The sequence below is a fragment of the Xenopus laevis genome, chromosome 8S (genome assembly GCF_017654675.1).
Source record: "Xenopus laevis strain J_2021 chromosome 8S, Xenopus_laevis_v10.1, whole genome shotgun sequence".
Classification (NCBI taxonomy): Eukaryota; Metazoa; Chordata; class Amphibia; order Anura; family Pipidae; genus Xenopus; species Xenopus laevis.
Window position 1 is genome coordinate 17770535 of NC_054386.1, and position 18506 is coordinate 17789040.

The window sequence follows — 18506 nt, forward strand, 5'->3', positions numbered from 1 at the left end:
TTTTCCCAATTTTACACAATTTTTTTCCCCCTGTCCCCTGAAAAGTGTAAAATCGAGGTTGTACTGTATTCCCTGGGCCAATATCTCTGAATGCAGCATCGGCCCGGTCTCCCTTTCCTGGAAGTGCGGCCCGATTTGCTGAGAGTGGGACATTGAAGAGTAACTTTATATTAGAAAAAAAACGATTACATTTAGGAGTTTCTCATTTCCATGAGATAAAGCTTATATTCAACTTTGTTTACGTTTTCACTTCCGGTTAAGGGCAGAGACACGCGCTCAGATTCTTGGAGATTAGTTGCTCTTCTTCAGGGTGACTAATCTCCCCAAACTGCCTCCTGCCGGCTAGAATGCAAATTGCCGGCGGGATGGCAATCAGTGCACTTAGTTTTCCAAAGTTGCCTCACGAGGAAACTTCAGGCGACTTCAGAAAACAAAGCGCTCCGAGTGCCATCCCGCCAGCAATTTCGATTCTAGCCAGCGGGAGGCAGTTCGGGGAGATTAGTTGCCCCGAAGAACAGGCGACGAAATCTCCCAAAATTGGAGCGTGTCTCTGCCCTAAGTCCAATAACCTAAAAATTAAAAAAATAAAAGTTTGGGTTATGGATAGGGATGCACCGAATTCACTATTTTGGATTCAGCCAAACCCCCGAATCCTTCATGAAAGATTCGACCGAATACCGAACCAAATTTACATATGCAAATTACGGGTGGGAAGGGGAAAACATTTACTTCCTTGTTTGTGATAGTCAAGTGATTTCATTTCTCGTCCCTAATTTGCATATGCAAAATAGAATTCGGTCGGCCGGGCAGAGGGATTCGGCCAAATCCTGTTGAAAAAGGCAGAATCCCGAACCGAATCCTGGATTCAGTGCATCCCTAGTTTTGGGAATCGGCTTTAACTGGGTTAAACCAATATTATAGGAGCACAAGAAAGCTGGTTATCTCATCCAAGCAGCGCGGCCCAGCCCTGAAACTGGCGGCATCCCAGGAGGTGGAATTGGAGGAGGGACACCTGGAGGCTGCCCACCCGGAGGTACAGAAGGAGGAGGGTAGGAGGTTGGTGGCATTGCAATTCGGGGAGGGGGATGACTGGGAACTGTATGAGTGGGCGGCAGTCTAGGAGGTGGGAAATTAGGATTGTATGTTGGAGGTGGTGGATAAACAGGTGTAGGAGGAGGAATGTTAGGAGGTGGGAATGAAGAAGGAGGAGGTGGTGGTGGTACAGTGGGTGGAGGATTAGGTGGAAAAACATGAGGATGATATGACAAATGAGCAGGGGGCCCATAAGCAGGGGGAAGACTTCCATAAGATGGCCCTTCAGTCTTCATCATGGACTGTAAACTCTGGTAACCCTCTCCAGACATGTAGGAATTAGTAGTAGACATCCCTGTAATATAGCTAGCGGGGGGAGGAGGAGGGGGTCGATGAGGGATTGGTGGAGGCTGGTGAACAGGGGCAGGATGGGCTGGAGGAGGAATCTGGATCTTGGCATGTTCTGCTGGTTCTGAACCTCCTGCAGCATCTCCTTCACTCACACCAATACTTGGGACCAGAGGTTTTCGCTCTGTGTTTAAAAATGGAAGAAGAGATTTTATTTGTAGAAGGGAAACCCAACACAATATTTTGCCATTTTAGAATTCCCATGTTTTGTCGCATTAACCGCCCCCCACCCAAGATTTTTTTGTTTTGCCAAATTCCAAACTAATTCTTTGTAAAATGAACACGAGTAACTGGGAAAAAGCAAATATATCCCTGTAGTTACAACGAGGCTCTAATTAGAGTTTAGATGAATAATATTCTCACCTGGTGGAGGAAGAGCAGGAGGTAAAGGAGGATGGGAGGTCTCAACTTTTAATACTTTAGGCAGTGGTTGTTCTGCAGCTAAAAACAAAATATGGCTTACAATTAACAAGAGAAAGTAAACTGGAGTTAAAAGACAAATATATTTCCTAGCAGCAAAATTATAATATACGGTAAGAAATGAAATTCCCTTTCATAGGGAAAAAACACACATGGCTCCTAATAAGGGAAACCAGGAAAAGGCAACAATTCAGAAACCTCCCAATGGACCGTATATTATATAGTGAATAAAGTACCCCCTCTTGTAAAATATAAGGATATTATAAGTTACCCAGGAGTTTCATGACCATATAAAAACACAAGGCCGAAGGCCGAGTGTTTTTATACAGGTCAGGAAACTCCGAGGTAACTTCTAATATCCTCATATTTTACAACTGGGGGTACTTTATTTATTATAATACACAAATTTTAGTGAGTCATGTGACAGAAATTACATCAGAACTCACAGTTTATAACTGATGACATCACTACTCACCGTTTATAAGGATATAATTTACAAGATATTCATGGCTTTTGTGTATTATATATATATAAAAAAACAAAACACAACACACATTCCTCTTTTTAACTAGGAAAGCTGTATTAGTGCAGAGAATTACTACCCCTTAAGGTCAGGGCACACACTCTACACATCTTAATACTACTAGAAAATCATGTAAACATTAAATAAACCCAATAGGCTGGTTCTGCTTCCAATAAGGATTAATTATATCTTAGTTGGGATCAAGTACAAGCTACTGTTTTATTATTACAGAGATAAAGGATATCATTTTTTAAAAATTTGGATTATTTGATTATAATGGAGTCTATGGGAGGAGGCCTTTCTGTAATTCGGAAATTTCTGGATAACTGGTTTCCAAATAACCTGTATAATCAGCATAAGCCAAGCATTTATATCATATGATACAAAGATAAATTAAAGGGATACTGTCATGGGAAACATTTTTTTTCCCAAATGAATCAGTTAATAGTGCTGCTCCAGCAGAATTCTGCACTGAAATCCATTTCTCAAAAGAGCAAACAGATTTTTTTATATTTAATTTTGAAATCTGACATGGGGCTAGATATATTGTCAGTTTCCCAGCTGCCCCAGTCATGTGACTCGTGCTCTGATAAATTTCAATCACTCTTTACTGCTGTACTGCAATTTGGAGTGATATCACCCCCTCCCTTTCCCCCCCCAGCAGCCAAACAAAAGAACAATGGGAAGGTAACCAGATAGCAGCTCCCTAACACAAGATAACAGCTGCCTGGTAGATCGAAGAACAACACTCAATAGTAAAAACCCATGTCCCACTGAGACACATTCAGTTACATTGAGAAGGAAAAACAGCAGCCTGCCAGAAAGTATTTCTCTCCTAAAGTGCAGGCACAAGTCACATGACCAGGGGCAGCTGGGAAATTGACAAAATGTCTAGCCCCATGTCAGATTTCAAAATTGAATATAAAAAAAATCTGTTTGCTCTTTTGAGAAATGGATTTCAGTGCAGAATTCTGCTGGAGTAGCACTATTAACTGATGCGTTTTGAAAAAAAACATATTTTCCGATGACAGGATCCCTTTAAGTAGGGATGCACAGAATCCACTATTTTGGAAAAGATTTGAGCGAATACTGAACCGAATCCTAATTTGCATATTTAAATTAGGGGTGGGAAGAGGAAACTTTTTTTACTTCCTTGTTTTGTGAGAAAAAGTCACGCGATTTCTCTCCCTGACCCTAATTTACATGTGCAAATTAAGATTCGGTTCGGCCAGGCAGAAGGATTTGGCCAAATCTGCTGAAAAAGGCCGAATCCCGAACCGAATCCTGGATTCAGTGCATCCCTAGAATTAAGGATCAGGGCACACAGGCAGATTCGGGGAGATCAGTTGCCCGACGACAAATCTCCTCTTCTTCGGGCAACTAATCTCCCCGAACTGCCTCCCCGACGGCTAAAATGTAAATTGCCGGCGGTACTCAGATCGATTTGTTTTCCGAAGTTGGCTGAAGTTTCCTTGTGAGGCAACTTCGAAAACAAATTCCCCCGAGTGCCATCCTGGCGGCGATTTACATTTTAGCCGGCAGGAAGGCAGTTCGGGGAGATTAGTCGCCCCAAATAAGAGGAGATTTATCGACTACTCTCCCCGAATCTGCCTGTGTGCCCTGAGCCTAAACGTTGAGCTTTCCGATGCTACATTGCCTTTCAATAAACAATTTGCAGTGTAAACTTTGAAATGCTAATTACACCTCTCCCTGTACAAATAAATGCCAAACCACAGAAATCACTTACCTACAACTTTACTATCATCTTTAGGTGAGGCAGGCTACAAAAAAAAAAAAAAAGAAAACATTAAAAAATTTTTTTACTAAAGTTTGTTTAACAAAGTGTCAGTGATTTTCAAACCACAGGCAGAAATGACAGGAATGATTTTCTAGACGAGTGTGACCAGACGTTGTGCGTTTGATAAACAAAGAAGAAGTTGTACCATTGGTCGCTTCACTGGCTTTGGAGGACTTGACTGAGGAGAAGGCTTCTTGGACTGGTGGGATGAGATCTGCTGCTGTTCTTTTTGAGGAGCTGCTTGAGAATCTGCATTTTGGGCCTGTTGTTGAGGCTGCACTGAAGCTATTTGTGCCTGAACCTGGGGGGAGGTTTGCGCAGCTCCATGATGAGGCATCTGTTGCTTTCCTTGAGAATATAAATCAAGGATTTGATGACAAATGTCTGGGGAAATAATAAAAAAAAAAAAAACACATAAAAATAACATTTTAGAATCACATTATATTTACACTTCATTCAACAACTATTTGTGTCTGATTTTAGATACCTCCAGTACTAATCTATTCATAAGCCACGTGTTTTTTTTTCTGGCATCTTTTTTACTAGTTTTTTTCCCCACAATCAAAGCAAAAAAAATATCACTCCAACTAGTAAGTACAGCAGTAAAGAATGACTGAAGTTTATCAGAGCACAAGTCACATGACTGGGGGCAGCTGGGAAACTGACAATATGTCTAGCTCCATGTCAGATTTCAAAATTAAGGGGCAAACTTACCTTTGGTCGAATATCGAGGGTTAAATAACCCTCGATATTCGACTGCCGAATTGAAATCCTTCGACTTCGAATATCGAAGTCGAAGGATTTAGCGCAATTTGTTCGATCGGATGATCGAAGGAATAATCATTTGATTGAACGATTAAATCCTCAGAATACATCGAACGAAATTCCTTCGATCAAAAAAACCTTGGAAAGGCTATGGGAACCTTCCCCATAGGCTAACATTGGTGACATTGGTAACATTTAGGTGACGAACTAGGGGGTCGAAGTATTTCTTAAAGAGACAGTACTATCGAATGGTCGAATAGTCGAACTATTTTCAGTTCGAATCCTTCGATTCGAAGGTCGAAGTAGCCCATTCGATGGTCGAAGTAGCCAAAAAAAAACCATTTGAAATTCAAACTATTTTTCCTCTCTTCCTTCACTCGAGCTAAGTAAATGGGCCCCAAAATGTAAAGTTAAATTGCTCATTGCAGTTAATGTGACAAATCCAGGCAGCAAAACATTTGTGGTCTGCAAAAAGTTTTTCCATTGAAAGAAACATGCAACTAGTGCATTAGAAATAATTCAAATACCTTCAAGCACATCAACGGGAACATCTTGGACAAACTGCTCCCACCATCTTCTGTAAAGAGGCTTTAAGGTCCACTCCTGTATCTCAAACTTGCACAGCCTTCCAGCAAGATACATAACGGCTACAGCGATTATTTCTGGCTCCCACTGAAGGGATAGTGTGGTGCACAAACTAAACAGAAGGAACAGAAGGAACATATTGAAGTTCTTTTTTATCAATCCTGCAATGGGAAGTCTCTCAGAACCACCTTGCTTCAGCTGGGGTCATGTCAAAGCACAACTTAGCCTCAATAGTGACTACACTGTACACAACCAAGAAATAAACTGCTTATTTTCCTACTACCGGTAAGTAGAGATGCGCTGAATTCACTAATTTGGATTCGGCCAAACCCCCAAATCCTTCACAAAACATTCGGCTGAATACCGAACCAAATCCTAATTTGCATATGCAAATTAGGGGTGGGAAGGGGAAAACATTTTTTACTTCCTTGTTTTGTGATTTAAAAGTAATGTGAACAATGTCGCGTGCATCCCCTTCCAGCCCCTAATTTGCATATGCAAATTAGGATTTGGTTCGGCCCCTGCAGAAGAATTTGGCCAAATCCTGCTGAATCCGAAACCGAAACCTGGATTGGGTGCATCCCTATAATTAAGCCTTGTGTACAATTTAGGGATGCACCGAATCTAGGATTCAGTCTTTTTCAGCAGGATTTAGATTCGTCCGAATCCTTCTGCCCGGCCGAACGGCCAAACCCCCAAATCCTTCACAAAACATTCGGCTGAATACCGATCCAAATCCTAATTTGCATATGCAAATTAGGGTCTGGAAGGGAATGCACGCGACATTTTGATCAAAAAACAAGAAAGTAAAAAAATGTTTTCCCCTTCCCACCCCTAATTTGCATATGCAAATTAGGATTCAGTTCGGCCCGGCAGAAGGATTCGGCTGAATCTGAATCCTGCTGAAAAAGGCCGAACCCCAGATTCGGTACATCCCTATGCCTTATTGCCCTGTGTACAATTTAGGGATGCACCGAATTCATGATTCGGTTTAGGATTCTGCCTTTTTCAGCAAGATTCAGATTAGGACGAATCCTTCTGTCCAGCCGAACCGAATTCTAATTTGCATCACGCGACTTTTTGTCAAAAATCAAAGTACAGCCTTGTGTACAATTTAGGGATGCACCGAATCCAGGATTCGATTTGGGCTTTTTCAGCAGGATTCAGATTCGGCCGAATCTTTCTGCCCAGCCAAACCCTAATCTGCATATGCAAATTCGTGGCAGGGAGGGAAATCGTGTGACTTTTTGTCAAAAAACAAGAAAGAAAAAAATGTTTTTTCCACTTCCCTCCCCTAATTTGCATATGCAAATTAGGATTCTGATTCAACTTGGCAGAAGGATTCGGCTGGATCCTGCTCAAAAAGGTAGAGTCCCAAACCAAACCCTGGATTCAGTGCATCCCTATGCCTTATTGCCCTGAGTACAATTTAGGGATGCACCCAATTCATGATTCGGTTTGGGATTCCGCCTTTTTCAGCAAGATTCAGATTCGGACGAATCCTTCTGTCCAGCTGAACCGAATCCTAATTTGCAGATGCAAATTAGGGGCGGGGAGGGGAATCACGCAACTTTTTGTCAAAAAACAAAGTAAAAAAATGTTTCCCCCTTCTCACCCATCATTTAAATATGCAAATTAGGATTAGTTTTGGTATTCGGCCAAATCTTTCGTGAAGGATTCAGGGGTTTGAATCCGAAATAGTGGATTCGGTGCATCCCTAGTACAATTACATGCAAAGGTTTAGATTGTGTTGCAACATACAGGTATCGCTTGAAATTTCCAAACCTGAAGCCAGTGGAGAAATTGGCTCTTGGGGATTGTATGAATTAGGTTTCTAACTTTATAGAAAAGGACCAGAACTGCACTATAGTAAAGACTATTGAAAAGAATACTAATTGTACTTTACCTGTCATTTACAAAGGTCCATGCCATTTGAACCAATTTCTGTATTTTGTTCTTGTCTCCTGAAAACAACAATAAGCAAATGTTTAAAGCAGCCAAACGAGGACGACAATCAAAGCTCTCCTTTTAGGAAATATTCAGCACCTTTTAATTGCTTTGCGTATCGAAGAAGAAACTGGTAAGGATGCTCAACCTGGAGGTCAAACTTTATTGTCTGAAGAAGAATTCGCTCAAGGACCATGACTTCCTCCTACAAAGTAGAACAAACCATTATCTGGTTGACTATAATTTAGTGAAAAACATAGTTATACAGTAGAAGACATGCCACGGTAATAAAAGGGGTGCATTTAGACCAGAGATCCCCAACTTTTTTTTACCCATGAGCCACATTCAAATGTAAAAAAAGTTGGGGAGAAACACGTTCCTGGGGGTGCCAAATAAGTGTTGAGTTTGGGTATTTGGTAGCCCCTATGTTGACATGGGCTGCTATAGGAGGTTCTGTTTGGCAATACACCTGGTTTTTACGCAACAAAAATTTGTTTCCAAGCCTGGAATTCAAAAATAAACAGCTGAGGCCACTGAGAGCGACATCCAAGGGGTTGGTGAGCGACATGTTGCTCGCGAGCCACTGGTTGGGGAGCGTAAAGCAGCAGTTTTTGTAACAGAATTGCTGTACTGCTTGTTATTTACTTTGTGAAGTGGCGCCAACTCCAATCCACATTTTTAACTTAAACATAACAAGCTCTTTGAAAAGTAAACAATTTCAAGCAAATCTGCAATATACATAAATTAAAAAATATGCAGACTTTTCATGATTTTTAATAGTTTCTGATATTTCCCTAAGCCTAGTCCCCTGCTGATCTGTCTGACTACTTTGCTGAGCTGGCTGACTACTGTTACTTTGTATCAACAGCCATCTGTCCTTAACCTGCCTCCTCCAAACCTCACAATTCCCTGCACACACGATTTCAGTAAGGAACAGAACATCATAGAGCAATGCATTGTGGGTTATGTAGTTCCAGCATGCTGTCTGTAAGCTGTGGAGAAGTTGTTACAATTTGTAACATCAGTGTTTAGTCTCTCCTTCCCTGCCAGGATTTCAATTGATGCAGAAACCGTTAAACAGCTGGATTTCAGCATAGAAAATGGCATTTATTCATACTTTTTGTAGAAACAGGTAACTGTGATGGAAATATTAGAGGTTTCTGTGTTATTTGGGCCTCTTTATCAAATTGTGGCTTGGAAGCTGAAGTTCCCCCTTAAATCTTTTTAAAAAGTTGGTAAACTGTAAATATAGGTGATACATAATGAGGGTTTTCTTCATTAGCCATAAAAATTGTTTCATACCTTAGGATCATCCCCAAACTGGCCAAACTGTACATCATTTAGTAAGCTACGGGCAGTTTTGATAATATCTTTACATTTCTTGGGCGTTTCTTCAACTTTACCAGCCAGAAAGAGACAACAAGCGCCAGTCACCTGAAAGCAAATGTGAAACAATTCCAGTAAATGTGCAGTTTGCAAACGCATTACTCGAACTCCCTAATTTAGCATAATGGGTCACGATACCTTGATTTAGCGCATAGATAAATCTAGTGTACGTAGCGTTATACATTTTGGCAAAATACATTATATAAATACTTACATATCTAGGAAATTGCTTGAAGGAATGAAACATGTAGAACCGGTGGAAATAAATGATTCCAGTTGCTAGGGTATCATAATGTCTATATAGCAAGTTAAGAATAAATATAAAATGATTGAGCCAATTATCGTTCGACAAGTTGGGTCAGATTGGCAAAAAACTGACTGTGGAACGCACACTGGTCTTGGAGGAGGCACCGTAGTGAGCGAGGAACGAGGCTTTGTGAAAGTGAAACCTAAATGCTAATATGAGGCAAGTTGTGCCAATTGAGAGACCCGAGGAGGTCCATTGTGGGTGAGATTGAACATTTAAAGGACATGTAAAGGCAAAAAAATAAAATCCCATTTTTACTTTCTTTAATGTAAAAATTGTTTTTATAAGAAACCTGACTCTATGCAGTGAAATTCTCCCTTCATTTACTGCTGTGGATAGGAATTGTAAGACGGTCCCCAACTGCTCTGCAGGGAAACAATCATACTTATGAACATGGAGCCCCCACCTTACTTCCCAGCCATGCAGAACTCAAGCAGCTTTGTTTGTTTCCCTGTAGAGCAGTAGGCGACTGTGTAGAGATTTGTATTGGATTTTACTTTTGCCTTCACATCCCCTTTACTGTTTCCAAATCCAGCTGCAGGGACAAAGATCATGGAGCCAGATTTAAACAGATAAACTTGGTTTCTATTTGGAGGATTATTTTCCTGCAGCCACTGGTTCTGCAGTGTTGGAGAAAGTTTGTATTAAATCATACAAAAACTGTAAAATCCACATTAGATTGCATGACAACACAGGACCCAGTGCAGTCTGTATATTCTGATTATTGTCTTGCTGTATCAGCTTCTGGCAGATATTATTTGACTTGTGCTGTTTTGATCATTTATGATGATCTGTAAGCAGCCCAGACCGCACCGAGCATGTGCACAGTCTTGGTCTTGCAAAGATGTTTAACAAAGTTACAAGATGGTGAAAGCATAAATCATTTGTTTGATTAGGCTTGTGGTGCAGTAAGTTCATGTTTAGTATACAAAATACAGCATTTCTGCCTTATTCTATTTTAAACTTTACTTCCCCTTTAAACAAACACTTCAACATGAATATAGTGACTGGGGGATGCCCCAAGCAAGTCACTGGTGCTGTTGTGTGGATGGTAAAAGCGGGATGGAAACACAGAGTTTTGGGATTATACTATACATAATTAACAGGGTGGAAGCAAAGACATGATATAATTGGAAGGTGTGTTGGCAAATCCAAAAAAGAAAAACTTACACTCGCACACCCTGGCCGTCCAGAATCAAACGAATCCCAGGTGCTCGATGATAGAGGAATTGGGCAACCTCAAAAACAGCGTAGACACAGAACACACCGGCACAACATGGGTATTACTAGCAGGTTTAACCTTACTCGTTTATTGCGGATGCAACGTTTCGGGGCGTGACCCCTTTCTCAAGCATGTTGGCAAATCCACCAATATACACATTAAACATTCTCATAGAGAATAATGAACCCACTCTTCATAAAAGTCATTAAAGGGATACTGTCATGGGAAAACATGTTTTTTTCAAAATGAATCAGGTAATAGTGCTGCTCCAGCAGAATTCTGCACTGAAATCCATTTCACAAAAGAGCGAACAGATTTTTTTATATTCAATTTTGAAATCTGACATGGGGCTAGACATATTGTCAATTTCCCAGCTGCCCCAAGTCATGTGACTTGTGCTCTGATAAACTTCAATCACTCTTTACTGTTGTACTGCAAGTTAGTGATATCACCCCCTCCCCTTTTCCCCCCAGCAGCCAAACAAAAGAACAATGGGAAGGTAACCAGATAACAGCTCCCTAACACAAGTTAACAGCTGCCTGGTAGATCGAAGAACAACACTCAATAGTAAAAACCCATGTCTCACTGAGACACATTCAGTTACATTGAGAAGGAAAAACAGCAGCCTGCCAGAAAGCATTTCTCTCCTAAATGCAGGCACAAGTCACATGACTGGGGGCAGTTGGGAAATTGACAAAATGTCTAGCCCCATGTCAGATTTCAAAATTGAATATAAAAAATCTGTTTGCTCTTTTGAGAAATGGATTTCAGTGCAGAATTCTGCTGGAGTAGCACTATTAACTGATGTGTTTTGAAAAAATTTTTTTTCCCATGACAGTATCCCTTTAAGCAGTTACATGACAATTCACACACATGACAATTCTCATAAGGTCACACACATATACACACACACTGTTATCCAGGAAACCCCAGGTCACAAGCATTCTGGTGAAGGGGTCTTCTGCAATTTGGATCTCCATACTTGAAAAGTCTACTAACAAAACATTTAAGCATTAATTAAACCCAGTAGGATTGTTTTGCCTCCGATAAGGATTGATTATATTTTAGTTGGGATCAAGTACAAGCTACTGTTTTATTATTAATGAAAAATTACTTTATTTGAATAAAATGGAATCTATGGGAGGCGGCCTTCCCATAATTCAGACATTTCAGGAGAATGGGTTTCCCTGGTAATGGGTCCCATACCTGTACTCATATTTGAATACTTTTAACAGGGGAACATTATTTTCTATAATAAAAGCCATGTACCAAGGTGACATCAATTTGTACGGATTAGGATAAACAAACAAACACTGTACAGATTATTCATGAATACAATACAGGTATAGGATCCCTTATCCGGAAACCCGATATCCAGAATGTTCCCGAATTACGTCTCCCATAGACTCCATTTTATCCAAATAATTAAAATTTTTTAAAATGATTACCCTTTTCTCTGTAATAATAAAACAATACCTTGTACTTGATCCCAACTAAGATATAATTAATCCTTATTGGAAGCAAAATCAGCCTATTGGGTTTATTTCATGTTTAAATGACTTAAGGCATGAAGACCCAAATTATGGAAAGATCCATTATCCTGAAAACCCCAGGTCCCGAGCATTCTGGATAACAGGTCCTATACCTGTATTAGATTTATGTTGTAAACTATATGAAAAAAAAAGCAACAAGTTACAGTGAAGGATACAGCCCTAGTCGGGTCCCAACATCAAATATGAACCTGGCCCCTTCTCTCCGGTATCTTGCCTCTGTAGCAGGATCAAGCCCCTCCAGCTGTGATGGAGTATGGGCCAGGTCTTTCTTATCCCAATACCAACATGGCTTTACATGGTCCAGGCTTGCAGGGGCAGTGGAAGGGCTAGAATTCTCCTTATTCTCTTTCATTGGTGCGTTTTACCTTTTATAACACACGTTATATCTGAAAAGAAATCAAATATCAGAAAATAAGCTCACGGTATTCGGTGTAGAACATGAAATCAGGCCCTTTGTGTTTAAAAAACAAACAAACAAAGCTCCGGTAACACCAGGAAATGACAGATCACAAGTAAAATTGATATATAATGTTCCCAAACCATAATATTCATAGTTTTTAAATAGGGATGCACCAAATCCAGGATTCGGATGTGGCCGAATCCTTCTGCCAGGCTGAAACGGATCCTAATTTGCATATGCAAATTAGGGGCAGGGAGGAACTCACGTGACTTTAAAAAAGGTTATCCCCCTTCCCATCCCTAATTTGCATATGCAAATAAGGATTATGTTCAGTATTCGGCCGAATCTTTCGTGAAGGATTTGGCGCATCCCTGTTTTTAAATGACTTTTGCTTGGGGGGGGGGTGGCTATATTTAAAAAAAATATTTTTACTGTTACTTTCCCTTTCATTAGGTCTACCTGCAAGCAGGCTGTTGTTTCTCCTACTCAATGTAACTGGATGTGTCACAGTAGGACCTGGATTTTACTATTGAGTGTTGTTCTTAGATCTACCAGGCAGCTGTTTTGTGTTAAGGAGCTGCTATCTGGTTACCTTCCCAATGTTCTGTTAGTAGGGTTGCCACCTTTTAGATCTGGCCCTACCGGTAGGTGACATAGAGGTGGAGGAAGGACAGAGAGGGGCGGGGTTATGTTTCAGGGGAGGGATTATGGTGTTTCGGGGGCAAGATTATGATGGTTTGAGGGTGGGATTATGAAGTTTCGGGGCCGGATTATGATGTTCCAAGGGTGGAGTCATAGAATTTCACAAGGAAGAGACAGCTGGCCTTTGATTAGGTAAATAGTGAAGAGGGTGGGTCTGAGGCAGGCCAGGGGACGACAATAAGGATTACAAATTTACTGACCAATACATTGACGATAAATTTGTAATACAGGCCTTGGCTGGTATTTTACAGGCCAGATGGCAACCCTAGTTGTTAGGCTGCTGGGGGGGGGTGATATCACTCCAACTTGCAGTACAGCAGTAAAGAGAGACTAAAGTTTAGCAAAGCACAAGTCACATGAATGGGGACAGCTGGGAAACTGGCAATATGTCTAGCCACATGTCAGATTTCAAAATTAAATATAAGAGAAAAAAACTTTGCTCTTTAGTTAAACGGATTTCAGTGCAATTCTGCAGAAGCAGCACTATTAACTGATGTGTTTTAGGAAAAAAAAAACATTTTTCTCATGACAGTATCCCTTTAACTATGCTAATAGGACCCCGTTCCTTTCCCCACTAACAAGTCACAATCGTCCCATGATTCACTGCTCTACATATATATATATATACATACACACAACACTGCCGAGGAACAATTAGGCCTTACACTCACCAGGCGCAGAGCCTACGCGCTACTTCCCCTCTGGAGACAGGACGCTAACAGTAAATCCAACTTTCAGCGGCCATCTTGGAAAGTAAATGGGCCGCATCACGTCATGACTCGCCGCCTTTACGCCTCCCGCATGTCTAAGAAAGGAGACATAACTGAAGCAACCAATTACTACTGTCAGCATCAAGAGGAGGTGGGTGGAGCTAGGCACCTGTCTCGGCGCAACCAAACTTCCATGTTAATGCTTTAGCACCCAGCGGCTGGATGAGGGGCGGGTCTGCGTTCGTACTGCCAGACCAATTGACCAATAGGAGATTGAGGAAGCTACATTGCCTTCCAATCACCGATGCTTAGCTAGGAAATGACGCTAATCCCAGGAACACTGGGGTTAGGTTGAGAAAACCTCATATTGCCAATCTTAGGCGCAGTCGGTGTGTTTTTCATGAGTCTCCGTGACAGTTGTTGACTGCTGTGATTTCCAGGGCTACAAGGGGCGGGGAGGAGGGAGGTAAGTTCTCTGTCCTTAAATAATGTGTGCTGCGCAGTACGACACTACCTGTTTCATAGGAGCTTGCACTTTATCTGCTGTGCTTGTATTGTATTAAAGTATTGGGCAGGGATGTAGTGGAGGACTATCTGTTTATAATAACTCTTCCCTACAGCTTTCCAGTTAATCTTATGTTCTAATTAGACTGTATGCAGTGTGTGTGTGTGTGTGTGTGTGTGTGTGTGTGTGTGTGTGTGTGTGTGTGTGTGTGTGTCTGATTTATTGTACAGAGGATTTAGTTGGCAGACAACACATGTAACACCCTATGAAACAACACATGTTATGCCTAATTTCATTTTCCTTATTCCAAGCACCTTGTTGTGCAGCAAATGTCATGTAGTGAAAGCTATTGTGCCATATAGTGTTCAGCAATTTCAACTATAGATTCCAGGCAGAATGAGGTTTATGTTATGTGTATGAAAATTATTTTAGGACATCCTCGCTCTCCTGCATGTGATCTCCTAAGGCAGAGGAATGCAGCATTGCCTGCTTTTTCTCTCACCCATCCTGAAAGGCAGCAGTCGCACCTCTGTCCTCGGTCCTCCCTCCTTCAGCTGTCAGCTCTTCCTCCTCAGCCTTTCCTCTTCGGACATCAGCCGTCAGCCCTCCCTCCTCGGTCCTCAGTACAAACGCCTTCCCTCCTCAGCCATCGGGTTGCCACCTTTTGTTGGAAAAAAAACCTGAAAAAAACTTCCTATTTCTTTTTCTTTTTCCCTATTAATAACATTGGGATCAACCATCATTTTTACCGGCCAGGTGGCAACTCTACTCAGCCATTAGCCCTCCCTCCTCAGCCATTAGCCCTCCCTCCTCAGCCATTAGCCCTCCCTCCTCAGCCATTGGCCCTCCCTCCTCAGCCATTGGCCCTCCCTCCTCAGCCATCGGCCCTCCCTCCTCAGCCATCGGCCCTCCCTCCTCAGCCATCGGCCCTCCCTCCTCAGCCATCGGCCCTCCCTCCTCAGCCATCGGCCCTCCCTCCTCAGCCATCGGCCCTCCCTCCTCAGCCATCGGCCCTCCCTCCTTAGCCATCGGCCCTCCCTCCTTAGCCATCGGCCCTCCCTCCTTAGCCATCGGCCCTCCCTCCTTAGCCATCAGCCCTCCCTCCTAAGCCATCAGCCCTCCCTCCTTAGCCATCAGCCCTCCCTCCTTAGCCATCCCTCCTCAGCCATCAGCCCTCCCTCCTCAGCCATCAGCCCTCAATCCTCAGTACAAACACTCTCTGTCCTCAGCCCTCACTACAAACACCCTCCCTCATCAGCCCTACCTCCTCAGCCATCAGCTTGGCTTAGGAGCTGAGGTCTGAGGGCTGAGGATGGAGATCGTTTGTGCTGAGGACCGAGGAGGGAGGGATGAGGAATGAGCCAGGAGGGGGGAGATTGCAACCGCATATGTGGGCAGCACTGAGGTGTGACTGCAGCGTCTTGGGATCAGTGAATATAATAAGAGGCGAGTCTGCAAACTTCTTCATTAGGAGAGCGCACGCAGGAGCGTGTGTTCTCTGGATGATGTCCTAAAATGCGTTCCGTGTATGTGCCCAGTCCCATTTTCCCACTGTGATTGTACAGTTGCTGGCATGTTTTCTTGCGGCAGCTGTTATGGATGCTGTATTGTGAGAACATCTTTTTGTACTTCTTCTGACCCGCCAACGTCTTTGTGCCCACGGTTTTAAAAAAGATATTTAATGTTTGCACAGTATCCCAAACAAACCCATAACGCTGAAAGGTTTGGCCGAAGCTGCACTGGAGGAGGGAGTGACGGGAATGATAAATAGTCTTTGTGAAGCTTAAAGGAGTAGGAAAGTCATCCTGCACTTTACAAAGGTTGGGCACCCCTAGGTGATTGTAGTTACTTACCTGAAACCCCGGGCCGGTGCTCCTATCAGCAGAAAACTGCAGTGGCCTGGGGTTATACCAGTGAGCACAATGGAGCGCTTCTCTTCTCTTTTTGCGCGGCTGCGCATGCGCTGTAGAGCAAAAAGCCGAATTTTATCCCGGGAAATTTGAAGCAAGAAGAAGAAGCCAGAAGATGATCTATCGGTGGTGCTCACTGGTATAACCGCGGGCCAGTGCAGTTTTCTCCTGATAGGAGCACCGGCCCGGGGGTTTCAGGTAATTAAATACTATAATTTGGCACCCCCAAGTGCAGGATGACTTTCCTTCTCCTCTAAGGGCAGAGACACACGCGAAGATTCAAGGGGGGGGAATTAGTCGCCCGGTGACAAATGATCTCTTCTTCTGGCAACTAATCACCCTGAAAAGCCTTCCCGCCGGCTAGAATCTAAATCGCTGTTTGGGTGGAACTCAGATCGCTTTGTTTTCCAAAGTCGCCCGAAGTTTCCTTGTGAGGAAATTTTGGAAAACGAAGAGCTCCGAGTGCCACCCCGCTGGTGATTAAGATTCTAGCCGGCGGAAAGGTTTTTTAGGCATATTAGTCGCCCGCAGAAGAGGCGATTTGTTCCCGGGCGACTAAATCTCCCTGAATCTTCGCATGTGTCTCTGCCCGTACACAGTATCTTGGTGCTATATAATGAAAGGATAATAATCTGAAGGCATTGTTAGTGGACTCTGCTGAAGTGAGAAATCCCTTTATGGTGTCCATATTCTTATAGTTCTCTACATTGCCACAGGTCTGGACTGGGAGTCAAAATAGGCCCTGGCATTCCACGTACACAGGGGCTCAAATTGTCCTCCACCAGCCCACTAAATAGTAACTGTCTATGGGAACTTACAGCAGCCCCTCTGGCATTTGCCAGAATCCACAGATTGCCAGTCCAGGCCTGCATGGCCATGAAGCTTCATAAGCTCACTAGGAAAACCAACTCCGGGATGCCACTACTCACTACTACTGTATATCAGCCTTGTCAAACATTTTCTATAATAATAATCTACCACAGCTGAGGGTTTTTTTTTTTTTTCATCCAACATTTTGTCAGCCCATTCCCTTAGTTCCTAACTAGGCTATGCGTATATAAAGCTGCATTGTGAGGGGAATGCAGCTGTCATACGAGAAGTATGCAGTACAGCAAATAAGCATTCAGTTACATCTCTCCCTAGTCGGCCCTTCCATCCACTGCACTTGGCCCCTATGGGGAGCAACTCCTAGTTTGCAAATTTCTTTCTAACTCCTAGATGTTAATGTTAGTGCTAGTTGATAAAAAGCAAGCCCCGTGACCTACCCTACATCATTTCCCAACCTGAAACATTGTGTTGGAATTACTTATATAATTGCATGTGACCCACCCATTACTGATGGCACTAAAGGGGCAGCTAGGTGCAAGTATATAAATATATATAGGCAGAAGGAAGTGGATTCAGAGAGAGCTGACGTTGCAGGTAGTGAACACAGTTCAGCCCGACACTTACCCACGACCTGTTTAAAAGTGTTGCTGGCCCGAACGTCCGACTGAAACAACTATAGGATCCTTGTCCAGAAACCCGTTTTCAGAAAGGTCTGAATTACTGAATAGCCATCTCCCATAGACTCCATTTCAGTTTAAATAATTAACATTTTTAAATAAGTATTCCTTTTTTCTCTGTAAAAATAAAACAGAACCTTGTACTTAATTCCAACTATGATATAATTAATTCTTACTGGAGTCAAAACAATCATATTGAGTTTATTTAATTCTTAATTTTTTTGTAGCGTTCATGCATTTTGGTGCTCCAAATTACTGAAAGATCATTTAACCGGAAAACCCCAAGTCCTGAGCATTCTGGATAACAGGTCCCATACTTATACACATTATGCGGGACGGGGGACCCACCGATATGTATGCAGACTATGGACAGACACCGGTGCATACCAGAGGTGGTGTATCAGTAAAAGAATAGAAGCTTTACCTAAATTCATATGTATAGGTTCACTTTCCCTTGAAAGTGGTGTTACCATGGCTCATTTTACGACTGACCCCTGCTTCTCTGTGCACTGCTTTTTACGAATTGTATAATTTGTTTAAATATTTAAATGTAAACTAATCATGGGTGTTTGAACATTTAGTCAACTGTGATTACCTATTAACCTGAACTGGAGAAGTAATGTTTGTCATTGTTTAGCTGGGATTTTGTGTTGGAACTTCAGCATTGATGTGCTTATGAAAACAATTTTAACTGTAACCTACTCGGATGTAATCTGCTTCAGTGAAAGGGCCAACAAATCTAAGGCCTTCATACACATTTAAGTACAATGTATAGTAGGTAACAGTTAAAGGAACAGTAACAAATTGTTTTAAAGGAATTACACTAAT

General features: G+C 42.3%; 2 protein-coding genes across 3 annotated transcripts in view; one reads left to right on the forward strand and one right to left on the reverse strand.

Annotated features, from left to right (window-relative positions):
• Nucleotides 1–405: 405 nt before the first annotated feature.
• ccnk.S (cyclin K S homeolog) lies at nt 406–13925 on the reverse strand. The gene is made up of 11 exons (XM_018232384.2): nt 13720–13925; nt 12102–12332; nt 9079–9160; nt 8781–8912; nt 7578–7683; nt 7438–7495; nt 5474–5643; nt 4327–4565; nt 4131–4164; nt 1804–1881; nt 406–1564 (listed from the first exon to the last, which is right to left on the reverse strand). The coding sequence occupies exons 2-11, from the start codon at nt 12296–12298 to the stop codon at nt 939–941; spliced, it is 1722 nt and encodes a 573-aa protein (XP_018087873.1). The 5' UTR covers nt 12299–12332; nt 13720–13925; the 3' UTR covers nt 406–938.
• A 153-nt stretch (nt 13926–14078) lies between these two features.
• setd3.S (SET domain containing 3 S homeolog) overlaps nt 14079–18506 on the forward strand; it is a 45004-nt gene continuing 40576 nt past the window's right edge. Inside the window, exon 1 of one of the 2 annotated variants that reach the window (XM_018232383.2) lies at nt 14079–14224. Coding sequence is in view for 1 of the 2 variants with exons in the window: in XM_018232382.2 (XP_018087871.1) it covers nt 18007–18070 (64 nt within the window). In the remaining variant the exon portion in view is untranslated. Of the gene's footprint in view, nt 14225–17960; nt 18071–18506 lie in introns of those variants that run through there. The other variant, XM_018232382.2, reaches the window with a different exon arrangement.

Excerpts from the sequence above, each read along its gene's own strand:
- ccnk.S (XM_018232384.2), bottom strand. The coding sequence starts at position 12,298 with ATGAAAGAGAATAAGGAGAATTCTAGCCCTTCCACTGCCCCTGCAAGC. Across the intron at positions 7,496-7,577 it reads ATACGCAAAGCAATTAAAAG|GAGACAAGAACAAAATACAG; the intron begins GTGCTGAATATT and ends TGTTGTTTTCAG. Across the intron at positions 5,644-7,437 it reads TGGACCTTTGTAAATGACAG|TTTGTGCACCACACTATCCC; the intron begins GTAAAGTACAAT and ends CCTTCTGTTTAG.